Source organism: Idiotropiscis lumnitzeri, chromosome 17 (assembly GCF_059441095.1).
Source record: "Idiotropiscis lumnitzeri isolate Australia: NSW breed Sydney's pygmy pipehorse chromosome 17, RoL_Ilum_1.0, whole genome shotgun sequence".
NCBI lineage: Eukaryota > Metazoa > Chordata > Actinopteri > Syngnathiformes > Syngnathidae > Idiotropiscis > Idiotropiscis lumnitzeri.
This window is the reverse complement of record NC_142407.1, coordinates 12187439-12204567: the sequence shown is the minus strand read 5'-3', so window position 1 is coordinate 12204567 and position 17129 is coordinate 12187439. Positions and strand designations below refer to the sequence as shown.

Below are 17129 nucleotides of genomic sequence, written 5' to 3'. Positions count from 1 at the left end.
ATGTCAAATGCCAGACCTCCAAAGACAACTTGTGTCATGTTGCATTTATGATGCATCGCTTAGGCTTGTTGATGATCAGCGATCATTTCTATTCTATATTAATTGGATTCTTTATTTGTCTAAGGCCATACTTGAATAAAGAAGCGGCCTCATATTCGCTAATGAACAAGTGACTGAAGTAGTGTGTTGCGTCTGATGGAGCACTACGATAGCGCTAAGTGCAGTGTAGTCTGGAATCCATCTTGAGTGATGCCTTTGGCAGATTATTTACGTGTGTCTGTCCTTGCCTGCATTATGATGTCGGCCATTATGTTTTTTTCTTCTTCTAAAATAGCCACATGAAAACTAAATGTCACGTACATTACCTGGACTTGTTCAGGCAAAGCTTAGCGCTCTCATGAACTATTTTAGGAACGACAAAATTCCACTTGCGATTTGATTGACTTATTTTATGGTTGCCCTGAAATTAAGGAACCCAAATGATCAACTAAGCAATGTGCACAGCAGTTCTATACTACTTCAAGATATTGTTACCTCAATGGCGCTTTAAAAAAGTCATTGATGGCTTTGTCGTTTATTTTGGAGTCTCCCCACCTTACCTCTTTGAGCTCCTCCATCCCGATGGACCTGCCCGGAGCCTCGGGTCTGTGGACCAGACGCCATTAGAGGTACTGAGGACTAAGTGAAGGCTCGGAGCGGATCGAGAATTTTCCGTTGCCGGTGACTTTCTTTGGAAACGTTACTCATGGTCGCTCGCTTCTTTTAAAACTCATCTCGAAACTCATTTTTATTCTTTGTCTTGTCTTGTGTGTGTCTTACTCAACTTGGCAATTTATTAGCCAAGCAACATTGGTGCATGAAGTAGCGCCGCTTATAATTCAGGCTTTGTGGAAATAACATGTTGACAGTTCCATGTGGGGGATGTATCAAATTTAGGACAGTGATCACAACTGGCACTGCAAACACGCAGCAAACTGCGGTTGTCATGGAAACACAATGTTCTGATCTTATGCAACGGATCCCAAAATGATTTCTATACGCCGAAAGGAATGTGTAACTAAAAACCTTTGAACAGGCAAGTATAGGATAAGAATAGGCCACTATATATATATATATATATTTTTTTTTTTACAACCGCCAGAACGGTGCTAATATGAGTTCCATTTTTAGAGGAACGCTGTCCTACTTTGAGTGACATGTACTTGCGGATGCTCTAATTGTAGCAGAAATTTAATGGCTCACATGGGCATATGATCAATTTAAAAATCGCACAAAGACGATAGCTTCCAAATAACTTGGTGAGTGAATATAAAATATAAATCTAGCGTAAAATCAATTTGACAGCCGCTTGAATGTGATGGTTGTTTAGTGCATAAACATACAAGAGTCACATCCTGATATTAAGGTGATAACTTCGTTTATTAGCTGGTGTGACTGTGTAATTCATGTTAATTAATCGAATGAGGTGGACAGGAAGAAGGACTGTGTTTTGCTCTGTCATGGCGCTAAAGGAAGCTGTCCATGGTGCTGAAGGGAATTTTGCCTCCTGCTTCCGTTCTGGGGGGGCGGTGGGGCGGGGGGGGGCAACAGATTCTGACCTACACTCACTGGCCATAAGATTAAGTACACAGTGTAAGACGTCAGGTCTCGTAAGTGGTCTAATTGGAGGGTGTATAAAAAACACTTTAACCTTACATAATCTTTTTTTTTTTTGCAGCAGCAGCAGCAGCAGAGCACCAGACGAAAACTCTGTCCGGTTATGATGTAACACGAATAGACAGCCTCATTCACACCTGTAGGCAAGTCTAATGCACCATAGGTAACATATGTGGGAGCATTACGCTTTGCAGAAAATTCGTTTGAATCACTGATGATTGGATTTGTATTTTATTTCTTGCATCTTCCCTAGTATGTACATGCAAAGCATCTATTGATAACTTATAATTGCCGAGAGGGGCGGGGGGGATGCAATGTGCCTTCAACACGTAGGCTATGCTGCCTAATTAGCCTGTTTACGAAATGAACAGCCAGTCTCGGTATATGTAAAACCCTATATCATGTTTCTCCCTGGCAAATGGACCAGAGGGAACATGATACTTCTGCTTTCTGGGGTCCACCACGGGCGTTTCCAATGCGATGATGTGACCTGACAGTCTGGGGTCTACCACTGACAGTGATCCATGTGGAGGGAAGGTTGTGATTGTCAGTGCAATGTTTTCTCCCTGCTGCGCCTTGCCCAAATGATCGTCATGCGGTAGGCTGCACCACAGAATCGCTATCGGCAAATTAAGGCATCCTTGCGACTCCAATGCAGACAATGGGAGACAAACATAAGCCAGGCTCCGAACATATGTGCGTGCGCTGCACACGTTTTCACGTTGTCATTCGTCGTGGTGATTATTCTTCCACGGACAACACCCCGTACATCGTGGCATTTGACCAAATGCATTCAGTGCATTTATACATGTTGCTTACCTTGCACGACACTCCACGTGTATGACATACATTGGCTAGAATTTGTGAAATGAAACCAGTAGAATTGTCATTGATATCGCATGTTTATTATCTGTGTGGCAGTATTTAATAGTTGATTTAATAATTGAGCGCGTATAAGGCAAACACTCCCCAGAACCGACATCGCATTGGCTCTTTGGGAGGAGAGAAATGGGTGGCGGTGGCGGGGGGGGGGCCGTAGTCTGAGTGCGCGCAAGGGTGGGATGAAGCACTACAAAGGTCAAGTCAGCGGTAGACATTGCGCTATTTTCCGGTTTTGGATTTCAAAATAAGATCGAGACGAGGGGATTTTGCACTGTGCGGGGACATTTGGAAATCAAAATTGATGTCAGAGATTGGACTAAGCACCACCAATTCAAAACACACTTTAGTAGGTTTGATTACGCAACATCCGCGCATTCCACACATACGCGCCACCACTGCCGTAGTTGTATTTTGAAAGTGTACAAGGGGACATTGTGGCTGGTTTGACAGACCTCACAGCTCCAGTGGCGAGGAAACACACCCGTCAGCAGCGCGCATTGGAGACGAAAAAAAAAAAAAGCGCATCACGGACAAAGGAAATATGGGTGAGCTGGAGAGGATTTGCCACCGCCGGGTCCAACAATGGATGAGCGACTTGTGTTTCATTCAGCCGGGGTCCATTTAGCCCACCTTAATGAGGTGCTGGGACGCATGGTACTGCAAGTTAAAAAGGCGGAAGGCTGCGTTTAATCCGTCTGCGGATCCTATGAGTTTGCGATGGCTGTTGCGGGGATACGCAACCGGCTAGGGAGCAATGTGCCTTTTTATTATTTTGTGATATTCTCCTTATTTTGTGGCCTTTCGTTTGGACAGTTGCGCTATTCTGTAACGGAAGAACTGGAAAATGGGGCACTGATCGGTGATCTGGCGCACGACTTGGGGCTGGATATTCGAAAGCTGGCCAGCCGAAAAATCAAGGTAACCTCCAGCAGCAGCAGTAAACGCTACGTGATTGTCAACCCTAAAAATGGCAAATTGCTTGTTAATGAAAGGATCGACAGGGAGGCGCTGTGTGATTTATCCAGCAGCTGCCTCATCAATCTGGAGGTCCTGCTGGAAAATCCAACCGAGGTGCACCATATTGTGGTGGAGATAGTGGATGTCAATGATAATGCACCGCAGTTCCCTCGGGATGAGTATCAAGTTGAGATCACAGAATCTGCATTACCGGGGTCTCGCTATCCAATTGAAAATGCCCAGGATCCAGACATTGGGTCCAATTCAGTTCGTATATATCAGCTGAGCACAAACGAGCATTTTGCCCTGGTGTCCAACAAACCCTCCTTAAATACCAAGCACATCGAGCTTGTGCTCAAAAAGCCGCTAGATCGGGAGCAAACGTCTGACCACCAGTTAATTCTAAGCGCTGTGGATGGTGGGACACCTGAGAAAACCGGCACGGCTATCATTAACGTGCGAGTCCTGGACTCGAATGACAACGTTCCCACGTTCGACAACTCCGTGTACAAGGTGAAACTGTTGGAGAATTCGCCCAAAAACACGCTCGTTATCAAACTCAATGCTATCGATTTGGATGAGGGGACCAATGGGGAAGTATATTACTCTTTTAGCAGCTACACCCCCGAGAGAGTGAGGCAGATGTTCAGCATGGATACGAATACGGGAGAAATAAGAGTAAGCAGCAATGTTGACTACGAAGAGACCAACTCGTACGAGATGTACATCCAAGCAATGGACAAAGGCCCGGGAGCGGTGGCGGCACACTGCAAGGTGGTGGTCGAAGTGGTGGACGTGAATGACAACGTCCCTCAGATCGTGCTGTCATCCCTGTCGAGCCCCGTGAGGGAGGACGCCCGCGCCGACACGGTCGTGGCCCTCATTAGCGTCACCGATCGGGACTCGGGCGCCAACAAACAGGTGACTTTAGAGATCCCGGCGGGCCTTCCTTTCAAGATCAAATCCTTCAGAAACTACTACACCCTGGTTACCTCAGCGTTCTTGGACCGCGAGACCACCGATGCCTACAATGTCACGCTGAGTGCCACGGACGGCGGAAACCCCCCTCTTTCCTCTCAGAAGACCATCCAGGTGGACGTGGCTGACGTCAATGACAACCCGCCGCGATTCGAGCAGACGTCATATACCGTCTATGTGACGGAGAACAACGCCCCTGGGGCCTCTTTGTGTACGGTGAAAGCTCAAGACGCAGACATCAAGGAAAACGCACGCATCACCTACACAGTGCTCAATGACAATAACCACGGCATCCCTGTCGCGTCTTATGTGTCTGTGAAGGCCGATACTGGCGAGGCTTATGCCCTGCGAGCCTTTGACTATGAGTCACTCCGAGAGTTTCACTTCCAGGTCAAAGCCCAAGATGGGGGCATTCCTCCGCTTAGTCGCGTCGCCACCGTCTACATCTACATCATGGATCAGAATGACCACGCGCCACTCATCGTCAACCCGCCGGGTAATGGCACGCGCTCCTTGGAGACGGTTCAAAAGAACGCAGATCCTGGTGCTTTGGTGACCAAAGTGGTGGCCTATGACGCAGATGCCGGTCCTAATGCCTGGCTGGTGTACGTGCTGGAGACGGCGACGGACCTGGACTTGTTCAAGGTGCACGAACACACGGGTGAGATCAGGACCACTCGTCGGATCCTGGAGGACAACTCCACCTCGTTTGCTCTAACAGTCTTGGTGAAAGACCACGGGCAGCCTGCGCTCTCCTCCACTGCCACCGTCAATGTGGCTGTCATGGAGGTGCCCCCCAAGGTTGTCCCGGACCCCAAGAGGATCATCAGACCCCACAGTACTCTGCCTTTCTCCAACTTGACCCTCTACCTGATTGTCGCTCTGAGTGCCACCACTTTTGTTTTTCTGGTGACCGTGGTGGTGCTGGCCATCGTCCGCTGCCATGCTTATTGCACACAACCTGGCTCCTGCTCCCCTTGCTGCGGCTCACAGAAGCCCCCTCCGGATGGTGGCAACTGTAGCGTGAGTGCCGGTGGAGGCGGGGCTGTCGGCGGCGCCGCAGGGCAACCTAATAACAATGTGGTACTCCGGAGGGACCTTAAAGTCGAGCCTCACTACATTGAAGTCCGCGGGAATGGCTCGCTTACCAAGACTTACTGCTACAAGACCTGCTTGACGGCCACCTCTGGCAGTGACACCTTCATGTTCTACAACACAGGAAGGCCCATCAGTGGCACCTGGGGCAGCGGCGCCGATCGTTTCTTCACCAGTGGAAGCGGATTTGTACGCAGGCTGAGCATGCCGGATGCCTCGCTTCAAATCTGCCCAGAGGTACGTCTTCTATACTCTCACTCTCAAACACCAAAGTCCGCCCCCAACTTTGAACCAAGCCGAAACCGTTTCTTACTGGTAAAGCCGCATTATTTCATTTCCGATGGGTGCTGGCTCCCCCTCCGGCGTGGAAGCCAACCACTGAATGAGTGCTGGGGCTTCGTTCGCTTTGGTTCAGTTCTCCACGTTATACCGTGACAGTGCCTCAGCCTAGCCCAGCTCAGCACTCACACCGCATTAACGTCAGTCTCGATGCTTTTCTCCATCCCCTGTGTGATTTCTGATGATTCAGAGATTTGCGTCTCCATTTGAGGTTGTCATCACATCGACTCTCAGAGCGGGTCATGTGGTCCTTACCTCTTTGCTCTTGATATCGGACCAAGTGGGCTTGAACTAAGTGGGCATGTGTGTGTCGCAAGATTTTATAGTTGGATTGGTGCAGTTGATCCACTCAGTGAAAGTTGGGCCGACTACGAGATGAGTTGTCAAGCAAAATTAAGATCAGGCCTTCCAGTTTGGCTAATTTGCACAAAGGATGGAATATGTACTTAGCAACCGAATGATGACAGTTTGAGATTTGTTATCGTTAAAAAACTGCGTGTTTTTAATCAACTGGGTTGACTAAACTCCACGTTTTACTGCTAAAACCTAATCAAATAAGTGGTTCTAATTTTCGATGAGCAGTCAAAGAAATTCACATGACTTGTAGTCTTCAATCAAAGTTGAATTTTATTTTAGGGGATTTTCTGATTTCATTTAATATATATATATATATATATATATATCTAAAATAATAAATATTTAATTCCCAGAAGAAAATAAATTCCCAAGAAAAATTATATGAACAGGCTTCGAGCGAAACCTCTACACATTTGAATGCCAAACAAAATCCGACCCAATGATTGTTTAAAGTAGAAGTATTCGTTGAATCCTTGAAGTTTGGAGATTTTCACTCCATTCATTTTCGCATGTTCTTTTTTTTTAATTTATTAATTTATTTATTTAATTTTTTTTTTAAATTGTATCTTTTATCTTCTTTTATTTATTTATTTATTTATTTTTATTATTTTTTTTATTTTTTATTTTATGGGTTATCTTCTCAAAGATACTGACACAATAAATTACTTTTGGAATTTAAATTGAATTTTAATTAAATTGAAAGGATAGTTTTTGGGACAGAAACACAAATGGGTACCACACTGAACCAAAACCGAACCACTGAGAAAATTGTCATGAATTGACATATCATGACAATCTCGATATACAGTAACACCTTTTAAATTTTAGATACGTATGGAGATTTACATTTTTTATCTTTAATATCTACTTGAAGTGGTGTTACCGTTCCATTTCCTCATTGGTGACATTTTGAGGAAATGTTTCCCCGGGTTGAGTGTAGCAAAGGAAATTTGATTAACCTACAGCCTCTGTTGCTCAGCCCTGCAAATTAGATTGAGGCAAAGAGGCTGTGTCTATGAGCTCAAAAATACTCCCCTCTGAATTGTCGTGATAGAACATGATTAATGACAAACAAAATTAATGACCTTGAAGAACTCATTTACTGCCATTGACGGCGTAAGACGTCAAATATCCTTTTTTTTTTTTTTATGTATTTATTTTCTGCTAGTGAATGAGTTAAAGTTGTTGGAAAACAAATCGATGTCAACATATTTTCCGTACTCCATTCTATCGCGTCTTGTTTGAGACCAGAGGCAAAGGGTGTGGTTACCGGGAGCGATGATAACTCTTGCTCATTAGTTTTATGGGCAATAAGTTGCCACAAGTCTGCCGGGAACGTGACATTCTCACAAACCTGAAAGACTAGAACCTGCCCGTCTCTTTCATTTACAGCACTTTTGAGACAAAAACAAACAAAAAAAAAAATCACTAACCTGAATTAGCACATGTGTGTACTTTAGCATCAGTGGATATCAAGATGTAAGCGTGCGTGTCTGTGTGTGTGTGTGCTCCGATCGCATCCAGAGCAGGGATGTGTATCATTATTAATTGATGACGCTTTAGCCTGGCCTGGCTCTGCACTGTATGTGATGGAACTAAACTTTCTTTGGTGTTATCCCCCCCCCCGCCCCCCTCCCCTCCATGTCTCTCGGCCACCTCTCGCTATCTCCACCGCATCTGTTTTCCCACTCACCTCTTGCACGCTCAGCCAAAAGCCCCGAACGCTGACTGGCGATATTCCGCATCTTTGAGGGCTGGAGTACAAAGGTAAGTAACTGTTTTAGAGTCACCTTCTACAAAAAGTCGATTTACACTCCCGTTTGTCATGTCTTCTTCCACTTATGTTGTCAATAAAAAAAAAAAATTAAAAAAAAGATTAGGTTGTTTACACGTGTATGCTATCTCCCTATAAACTCCAAAATAACAACACAGAGCCCGCCAAAACCCGAATTACAATATTACACCGCTTATTGGACTCTACCACTGTCAGGATTAAACAGTTGACCCCCCAGCATCTCTTTTAACCCTTTAAGGCATCGCTCATCAGCGAATGCAGTCAATCTTCTCTGCAGTGTAACACTATATAGGCCATTTGCATTCTGAGCATCACATCCCCCAGTTCCAGCCTTGAAGCAGGAAGCATGAAGGACAAATGAGTTATGACCTTTTGCAGATTAGCTGACGTACGCACACATCAGTGTGTGCACGTACAACCGGCGTGCACGCTCTGTGCTTATTTATACATGTTTTTTTTTTTTTGTTGTTTTTTTTTTGGGAGGGTGGAGGTGTGAAGTTGTTAACACAGATGACATGGGACATTTGGGAGCGCGGGTGTACTTGCTAATACACTCTATGGGCAGAATTATTGGGACACTTGGTCATGAAACCAAAAGGAAGTAAAAATTTTGAGCAACCCAGGTGTTCAATTTGAATTTAAAAAGCGCCATTTTGGGGAAATTTCTTCATTCAAAAAAAGAGGTTTAAAGGCGGTTATAATGAGAAGACTTGACAAACGAGATGTGTTAAAATCAGTTGGTGTGCGTCTGCATGGAACGGTGCCAATCAGATTTGGAGTAACTGCAAAAAAATAAAATAAGATAAATAGAAAATATTAAGATTTTTTTTTTTTGTCAATTATCACTGATTCAACTGCGTCTTCATAAATTTGACACAATCCAACATGTTTTTTTTTTTTTTAAATGATGTTTTCATTTCTTGCTTTTCGACTTGAACAAATCCCAACATCGGTTTAATTAAATTCCAGTAGACAAAAACCACGAAGAAGAGTGCAGCATCATCAAAATATCTCCACTTAATTAAGCGGTCTTATTTGAAAATATTTTCACCCAAATGCATTTCCAAGACGGCAGTTATGAGTTTATATAAGGTCTGAATTTAGAACAGAACATTTCTCATCTTTGTCTGAATAATGAAGGAATTTTCACGGAAGCATGGATCTCATTAGTCAAAAACCAAAGCATTTTGCATACAATTCAAGTTGTTTTCGTTCTCGTCTGGCCTTTGAATTTTGTAATAATCAGGTTACAAAAAAGCTGCAAAAATATATGGAATCAAACGTTGCGCTAATGTGATACGAGGACAACTGGAACTAATGAGTTTTTTTTTCATTTTTTTTTTTCCCTCTCTCCTTTGTACTGAATTCTCATAATTTCATGCTGCTCTTTTGCAGCTCCATCCAAGTTTACTTTAATTGGAAATTAGTGTTAATTTCGATGGTGTGGAAGTATCCTAATGTGCATCATGTCACCAGTGGCTGGAACATGATGTGGATTAACAGAAACCATCACTGCAATTTGCTGCCGCCGTCTCCAAAATGTCATAGCTTGTAATGTTCACGGACAGAGGAGACGCTCTCATTAACACTTAACCCCAACACGGGCGTACTGTAATCGACTACTCTTTACACATTTTGCATGGAGCACCAAATTCACTGACCCACATTTCTGGAATAATCATTAACGGGGGCGGGGGCGGGGATAGGGGTGAGAAAAAACAAAACAAAAAAAAAAAACACCGGTTTTGTTGATGCCATAATCTGACACAGTAACGAAGCATTTTGGCAGGGAAAAAGATTCACGTGCCTGAGAGTGAACATAGAACCATTTTGTATTCATGCCACGGCCATCCTCAACATAAGTGTTGCACTTAAGAGATTCTGGATTGACTGCATTGCAGAGGGTCCTGAAAGAAAAGGTCCACTTTTCTGAGAAATAATTTTGTTGGTGTGCAAGGGAAGATGCTAGACAACTCATTCATTACTGGCCGAGTAAAAAAAAAAAAATAAACAAAATTGGATCTTTGACGTCTTTAGCCGTCATTGGTAAAATATGAATATTGACATTAAGAATTTCATCGTAATCATGTATGTTTTATTAAACATGACGTGATCAAATCTTCATGCATGTTGCCGTTGACTTCACTGCTTCCGCCATTTTGTTTTGATCCGCTACTTTCGCGTCGAAACAAGATCCCCTGTAACACTTGAAGTCGTGTAAATTTATGCTGAGAGAGACGGTATTAAAAGTATCGTTTTATGGTTTTTGGAATCAATATCGGGCTATGAAAAGGAAAATCCATTCAAATTGCTGTATCGTTTTTTTTTTTTTTTTTTTGCTTTTTTAAACCCAAGCCTAATTCACAGCAAAGCTGCCGGATAACTCGATGAAATGAAGTCAGTTTTGTCCTCGCATTCCAGCACTTGGCACATGTCGTAACATCGAAAGGCATTTGGCCTTTTCACATGTCACACCGTGGTCATCAGAAACGATAATTATGGCTGCATCAACGCCTTGAAACACGCACCCTTGTTATTCAGTTCCGACTCGGCCATTTTAGTCAAATTGGCGTTTTTGTACGCAGCGTTTTTATTCCGTTTGGTCTTTTGGTTTCATTCTAATCGGAATGCTGTAACTTTATGCAGAATTGAAAAATGTAAATTAGTGATTATTTTGCATGCCACTAAAGGCGCCTGTGTAGCATTAGTGCGACCGGTGCCACCATCTTTGTCATATTGTATCCACAAGAGATAAAATCCTTTAAGAATAAACAAATATCTTGGTTATTGAATGCCTCTCATTTCATGTTCTTGTGCTTTTCAGTTCGGTTCACATGGAAGAGGCTTCTGTGATGCAGGGAGCCCAGGGAATGCTGGTCCAGAACTGGCCCACTGTTTCCAGTGCTGCAGGTGAGCGAGATTTAAGGTTGATGCAAAAAGAATGTTGCAAATTTCATCTATTTTTTGCTCAAAATGATTATGCAACTTGCTCCGTGATGGATTTTTCTTTCATGCTTTCTGATTATGGAGGTGTTTTATTTATTGTGCAGTGGTGGATGTCAAATACACATATCAACAACTGCTCCATGGAGATTTGAGGACACAGATGTTTTTATTTTTTTTTATTTTATTTTTTTTAATCCAAATAGGAAATGATTTGCGCTGTGTGGGTGGTTAAGTTGAACATCTGCGGCAACACAAGCAATGTAAATAGTGCTGACCTCAAACGTGACCTCCGCTTCATTATTTACACACACTGGCTAATGACTAAGAAACAGCTTTGGTTGGCTCAAAAGAGCATTTTTGAGGCTATTTTTCATTTTTTTGGGGGGTACGCTGTGATCTGTTTCTCTCCCTCCTTCGGCCTATTACACATTGATTTTCTGTCTGACATTCAGAATTAGAGCATGGCTACAGATTCTAAAGTGAGACATTTCATCACAGTCACACGCTTGGTGAGTCTGTGGTGAAATATAGCTTGCTGGAGCTCACGAAAGCCATATTTATGTGTTAAAAAAAAAAATGCTGCATTTCTGTGTTTGTTAAATGGAAATCTGCTTCTGTTGCCCAAGCAAATTCGTAACTAATGTCTTGAAGAGTGCACAGTTTGCATATCAGGAGTGCATTGTTGCATGAGGAGACTATTTTGTTAGTGGTGGTTCAGTGCGGAGGCATATTCATGCACCGGCTTGCAGGTTGATCCTTTTTAATATGCATCAAAAGGCAACATTTTTTTTTTTTTTTTTTTTGGGGAGAAAAAGTCTGCAGCAAATTGTTATCGTGATGAATTTGTCCAACATGGTGTGATGAATTTTAATTGCAGCCTCCTAAAAACCGTGTTTTTGTAACTGGCCCAGTGGCCCAAAAGAGGAGACATTTGTCTAATGCCACGAAGGCGATGACAAAAGCTATTATCAGTAATATGAGACTGCAGTGAAGGAAAAAAACAAAAAAACAAAACAGACCTCTTAATATTGGAAGTAATTTCGGAGCGGACGAGAGCTAAGGAGAGGTACAAAAGAGAGGTGGAGGGGTGGTGGGGTGCTGGTGGGTCGGGAAAATGAGAAAGGTTAAGAGGATTGGCAAGTTCCCGCAGTAGTGTTGTTGCTAGGGAACACCATGTGACTTGTTGCCTAGCAACACTGTCTAACGGAGAGATTGCTGCAGCAGCCGCACCCTCCATCAGCAGGGAGTGGGTGAAGGCTGTTCCTATGGCAACCAGCCATACCTCTGAATGGAAGAATGAGAGACCAAAAAGGAGGAGGATGGCGCGGTGACAAGGTGGGCTAGAAGGAAAATTGGAGGAAATGCACAATATACATCTGGCCTTACATTAGATGAACTCAATTTTTATCACGTTCATCAAGAATAAGGTTTCTTGTGGTCAGAAATGTTATGCATTTAAATGTAGGACATGAGGTTCTGCTACAAGGCTTGTATCTGCCACTCATCAACATCAGGTGTCATGGCAACCACCTCAAGGACTCATACAGCATAATCCATTTTTGATGTACACGTTTCTGTGAAATATCGGGCAAGCGTGAACAGTGGCAGAATTCAAATTGTAGCTTTTCACATTCTAAGCAACACGCTGAGCAATATCTAATATATTTATACCTGCGCTCGGATTGTGGCAAGATTTGTGACAGCCACCCGTGGAAGAAGCACGGGGACGTTTCAAGACGCTTGGACGACATTCACTCGATTGAACTCAGCCCACTGGACATTTCGCCTCAGTTGGTCAAAGCATTAGAATAGAAATTGCTGCAGCAGACACGTCAGAGAGAAAATTGCTGATGTAGCCGAAGGAACGGAAGAAGGACAGTGTTGGGCGCTTCTACGAGTAAAATCTTACACAGCAGCACGTAAGAAAGGGGGTTATGACGTCAAAATCTGGAATATGTTAAGTCTCGGAAGGTAAGATAGAAGATGATGTTTGTGTATGAGTGTATATTTGTAGCGTTTAAAAAGTTTGGTGCTCCGAGGCTATTTCAGGCAAACGTTGAACAAGATCTACGAGGTTTCAAATGCTGGCGCTTCTTCCGTGGATTAATAGCCGGATTAAATGCATACCGTCAAATGTCATAATCCTCAAAAACGGAACAGCATTACGGAATTACGAGATTTACTCGACTAATGGTGAGATAAAATCATCTAATCTGGCACTGATGTATCATTAACAAGCTCATTTACATTGAGTAATTAACTGACTTGCTCATTTTTTATTTTTTTTTTAGGGCACATTGTGGAAAATAAATACAAATACGCAAACTGGAATTTTCGCTCTTTTCAATATTCATCATTTTTATTTTCATTTTTATGAAAAGTTTTCCTGGTACTCACAATTCTACTTTATTATTAGAAATTAAAATTAAAATCAAATCTAATTGACTTGTGTTGTTCAAATGTCCCCAGTCGAAACGTTTCTGTTACTGACATTCGTATTTCCTCGGGAATATCAACAAAACACGTTTGCGTGAATAGTGAGTTGCGCTGTTGAAAATTGCTGTCCACTATCGTTAGGATGCTTTTTTTTTAACAATGTTTTGACTGGTCAACAATGCCAAGTTGTCTTCTGTTGGCCGCTGGTACAAGTGCATGCATGAAATTGACTTGATGAACTCGTTAAAAATACGGACCGAGATTTGTAGCAGACCATGTGTAACAGCGTACATCCCAGCGGGGGGGGGGGGGGGGGGAGTAGTAGTTGAAACCATTTCAGCATTCCAGTAATGTCATAAATAGCCTACAAAGAAAAATCAAAAAGAATCTTTTGGCAAGGGTCTGTTTGATCTAAATAAAATCCTGCCGGAAAGTAGGTCAGAGCAGAGAGAGAACTGGTGTGGGCCTGAGAGCACCGTGTCTGCAATGACGCCCCCCCCCCCCCCCCACGTAACCCCGCCCCCATCTTCCTTACTGCTTTGCTTCTCGCTGTCTACATCTCGCTGGATCTCATTTCACATTCCCTTTCCGTTTTCATTTTGTGATTCGGTGACCTTTTAACCTCACAGACTCTCTTTTGCCATTGTTAATGTAAAAGCTCGGACTGATCATCCCAATTCTATGAAATTGGGATGAACAAACACGGGGGGCAGATGCTCCGTACCAAGAAAACGACAGTATTTTAAAATAATCCGAATTTACAATTTTTGGACGGTGAATGCTATTCATCTTGCTAACCAGTTGTTATCTTTTATTTATGAATATTGGATTACATTACATATTGAAGTACAGAGAAGGCTGCATTGCATATAAATATCCATAATTGTATTTTTGGAACAGCAGTAGCGACTTCATTTTATTTTATTTTATTTTATTTATTTATTTATTTATTTTTAATGTATTTATTTTTTGATGATTGCATTGAAAATTGATACCTCCGGTTTAAATATGTTTGCAAAATGTTTGCGTGTTTTTTAAAAAAAAATGTGTTTCTGCTCTTACTGTGATTAGACCCGAAAGATTACACGGTTATGGATAAAATTAAACCACCAAAAACATCAGAAAAGTCTCACTCCTGTTCATGCTATGTTGCGTCTTGGTCGATCTACAGAAAGTCTATAACAGCGTGTTGGTGATGTGTGCTGTTGGCGGTACAGAGGTGGAGGTGGGCATGCATCAGGGATTAGCTCTGAGCCCCCTTCGCTTTTTGCGATATTTCCGGCTGGACTGACAGATGAGGTTAGAGTGGATTCCCCGTGGACGGGGATGTTAGCAGATGACATTGTGGTCTGCAGCAAAAGCAGGGGACAGGCGGAGGCATGCACTGGAAAGGAGATCAATGACGATTGGCTGACGATTCTAGATACCAGCCAATCATCCAAATCATTTTTTTGGGGGGTTATATCACTCTAAATTGCAGCATGCAATGATTATCATTTTGAACATTCATCTGATTCTACATGTGATTTTTATAGATGGTGAGGGTGGCGGAGAGCTCTCCCCTCCAGTAGGCGCTGGTGTCAACAGCAACAGCTGGCACTTCCGATACGGAGCCGGACAAAGCTACTGCCCGCCGCAGGGCCTCAAGCCCGGCGAGATTCCTCCCGAAGCCTTCATCATCCCCGGATCCCCTGCCATCATTTCTATCCGCCATGACCCCGGCCCTGTTGACGATAAAGGGGACTTCATAAGCTTTGGCAAGAAGGAGGAAGCCAAGAAGAAGAAAAAGAAGAAGAAGGATAAGAAAGATAAAAAGGAGAAAGGGAAGGATGATGGAGGGGATGATTAAAGAGAAGCTATTAAGATGCCATCCTGGGGCCAAAAAGCCAAATCGATACAAACGAAGGAGTCTCTTTGCAGCATATGCGTTACACTACATGCTATCCTCACATTGTACGGTTGCCAATCGCTTATTTGGCCAAGTTTGCGCAAAGCAAACCTGCTCAAATAATGCTACTCTCTTCTGTGGCTCATTTGGCCGCCAACTTTGATCAGTATAAGATAATTCTCTTCAAATGTACATGCAGAAGGCTTTTTTTTTTTTGGGAGGGAGGGGGGGGGGACTGGTATAGCCTGTGAATTTCATGACCTCCCAAGTTTGTATAATAAAAAATCAAAATGGAATTTAAAAAAAAAAAAAAATGTAATTTGTATCTGACTGTTGTCAGCAAAGGATGCCCGTGCTGGCACCTCGGAAATAATCAACCCCACATTCTTCTTACTGTCTCATCTAGATTGGTATTAAGTGAAAGCCAAAATGATTTTTTTTTTTTCCCGTCAGTATTAAGTAGATATCGTAGAAATTCAGCAAATGTCGTCTTTTCTACGAAACCCCTCCCCCCCCCAAAAAAAAACTAATGAAAACATTAAAAGGAAATAACTGATACGCAGACAGTGAAATTATTTCCATAAAGGAACGAGGTGGCCGAGCCGAACAAGAACATCGACAAAATGACGCAGCAATCTGTTTCGTTAGCCGAGGTTAAAGAAGTTGCAGCAAGCCTGTTGGCAATTTTTTTTAAATTTACTACATTTAATTGTACAATTGTATATTTATGAAGAAACGTTCTCAGCCGGTGTTAGCATTACAATGTGAATTCAAAATAGCCAATCAGGAAATCAGAATTAGTTTGCTCCGTGGTTCAAGTCAGTGGAAGAAAATTTGATTTATTAATTCCATTAAATTCACGTTCAGTTTATCATTATTATTCAAGGGGTTCTTTAATATGAGTAATGTTCAGCCAGTAAAAAAAAAATAAAAAAATTAAGATAATTTGGGGCAAACTAAACATTAACTGAGGCAAAAATACAAAAAAAACAAAAATAATTAATGATAGCCAGGATGTTCATTCTGTATTGAATGGAACTCGACGAGAAGTTTCCCCACGAGTTACTCGAAGTGAAATATTTTGCAAACTTTCAAATCCAGTCCAATGTAAATGAAAATCCCATCCTTTCATTTTGGTGAGTGACTTGCTATCATTTGCAGCAGCTTTTTTGTTCGCTTGACTATTTGGTTGTTGCCTCTTGTATTCTTGTGACGCAGTGTAACATGTGCCGCTGATGCCAACCGCCACCTGACCTTTGCCCTCTTTTCACGGAATACGGCACAACTCCAATGGGGTCGCCTTAACCCAGTCGTGCGCCGTCATACTCAATCCAAAATCAGCATAATTATCGTCAACTCGGACTCCCCGACACAAACCGAGCTAAACTGTTTTTTTTTTTTTCTTCTTCTCAGTGCTGCATATAGAAACTGCAAAAAAATATTCAATATGCACCCTTGAAGCTCCAAGTCTGAGGGTCGATGGCATTCTTAATGATGAGAGTATATTCTTAAAGGCTGTAAAGCAGGAACATTGCTTGTTCGAGCCTCTTCTTCTGTCTTTGAATGTTACGTAGATGTTCTTCAAGCTCATCACCACCGCTTCGACTGCTTCAGTGCTTGTAGGACGTGCTTGCCCGCTGCTTGTTTCCTCCCTCCCTCCTCCTCGTCCCGTCGACCCGAATCGACATGGTCGGGAATAACATCTGTAGAGTCATTCCCCTTAAATGGACTGTGCAGTCGTGTCATGTTGTTGCATATTCATAAACAGAGGACACTGTGTTCCCAAATGTCAAACATTCA

The 17129-nt window shown here is 42.7% G+C and overlaps 1 protein-coding gene across 1 annotated transcript; it reads left to right on the top strand.

The window, feature by feature from the left end:
* The first annotated feature begins 2953 nt into the window (after positions 1–2953).
* Positions 2954–16417, top strand: LOC148320299 (protocadherin alpha-C2-like). Its single transcript, XM_088279926.1, has 4 exons — positions 2954–5805; positions 7973–8031; positions 10884–10969; positions 14977–16417. Exons 1-4 carry the CDS (start codon positions 3256–3258, stop codon positions 15288–15290), a joined length of 3009 nt encoding a protein of 1002 aa, XP_088136052.1. The 5' UTR covers positions 2954–3255; the 3' UTR covers positions 15291–16417.
* Positions 16418–17129: the final 712 nt, after the last annotated feature.

What these genes read in the sequence shown, in the direction of transcription:
- LOC148320299 (XM_088279926.1), top strand. Translation starts at nt 3,256, where the DNA reads ATGGCTGTTGCGGGGATACGCAACCGGCTAGGGAGCAATGTGCCTTTT. An exon ending in TTGAGGGCTGGAGTACAAAG is followed by an intron (nt 8,032 to 10,883) that starts GTAAGTAACTGT and finishes TGTGCTTTTCAG; the next exon opens with TTCGGTTCACATGGAAGAGG. An exon ending in CACTGTTTCCAGTGCTGCAG is followed by an intron (nt 10,970 to 14,976) that starts GTGAGCGAGATT and finishes TGATTTTTATAG; the next exon opens with ATGGTGAGGGTGGCGGAGAG.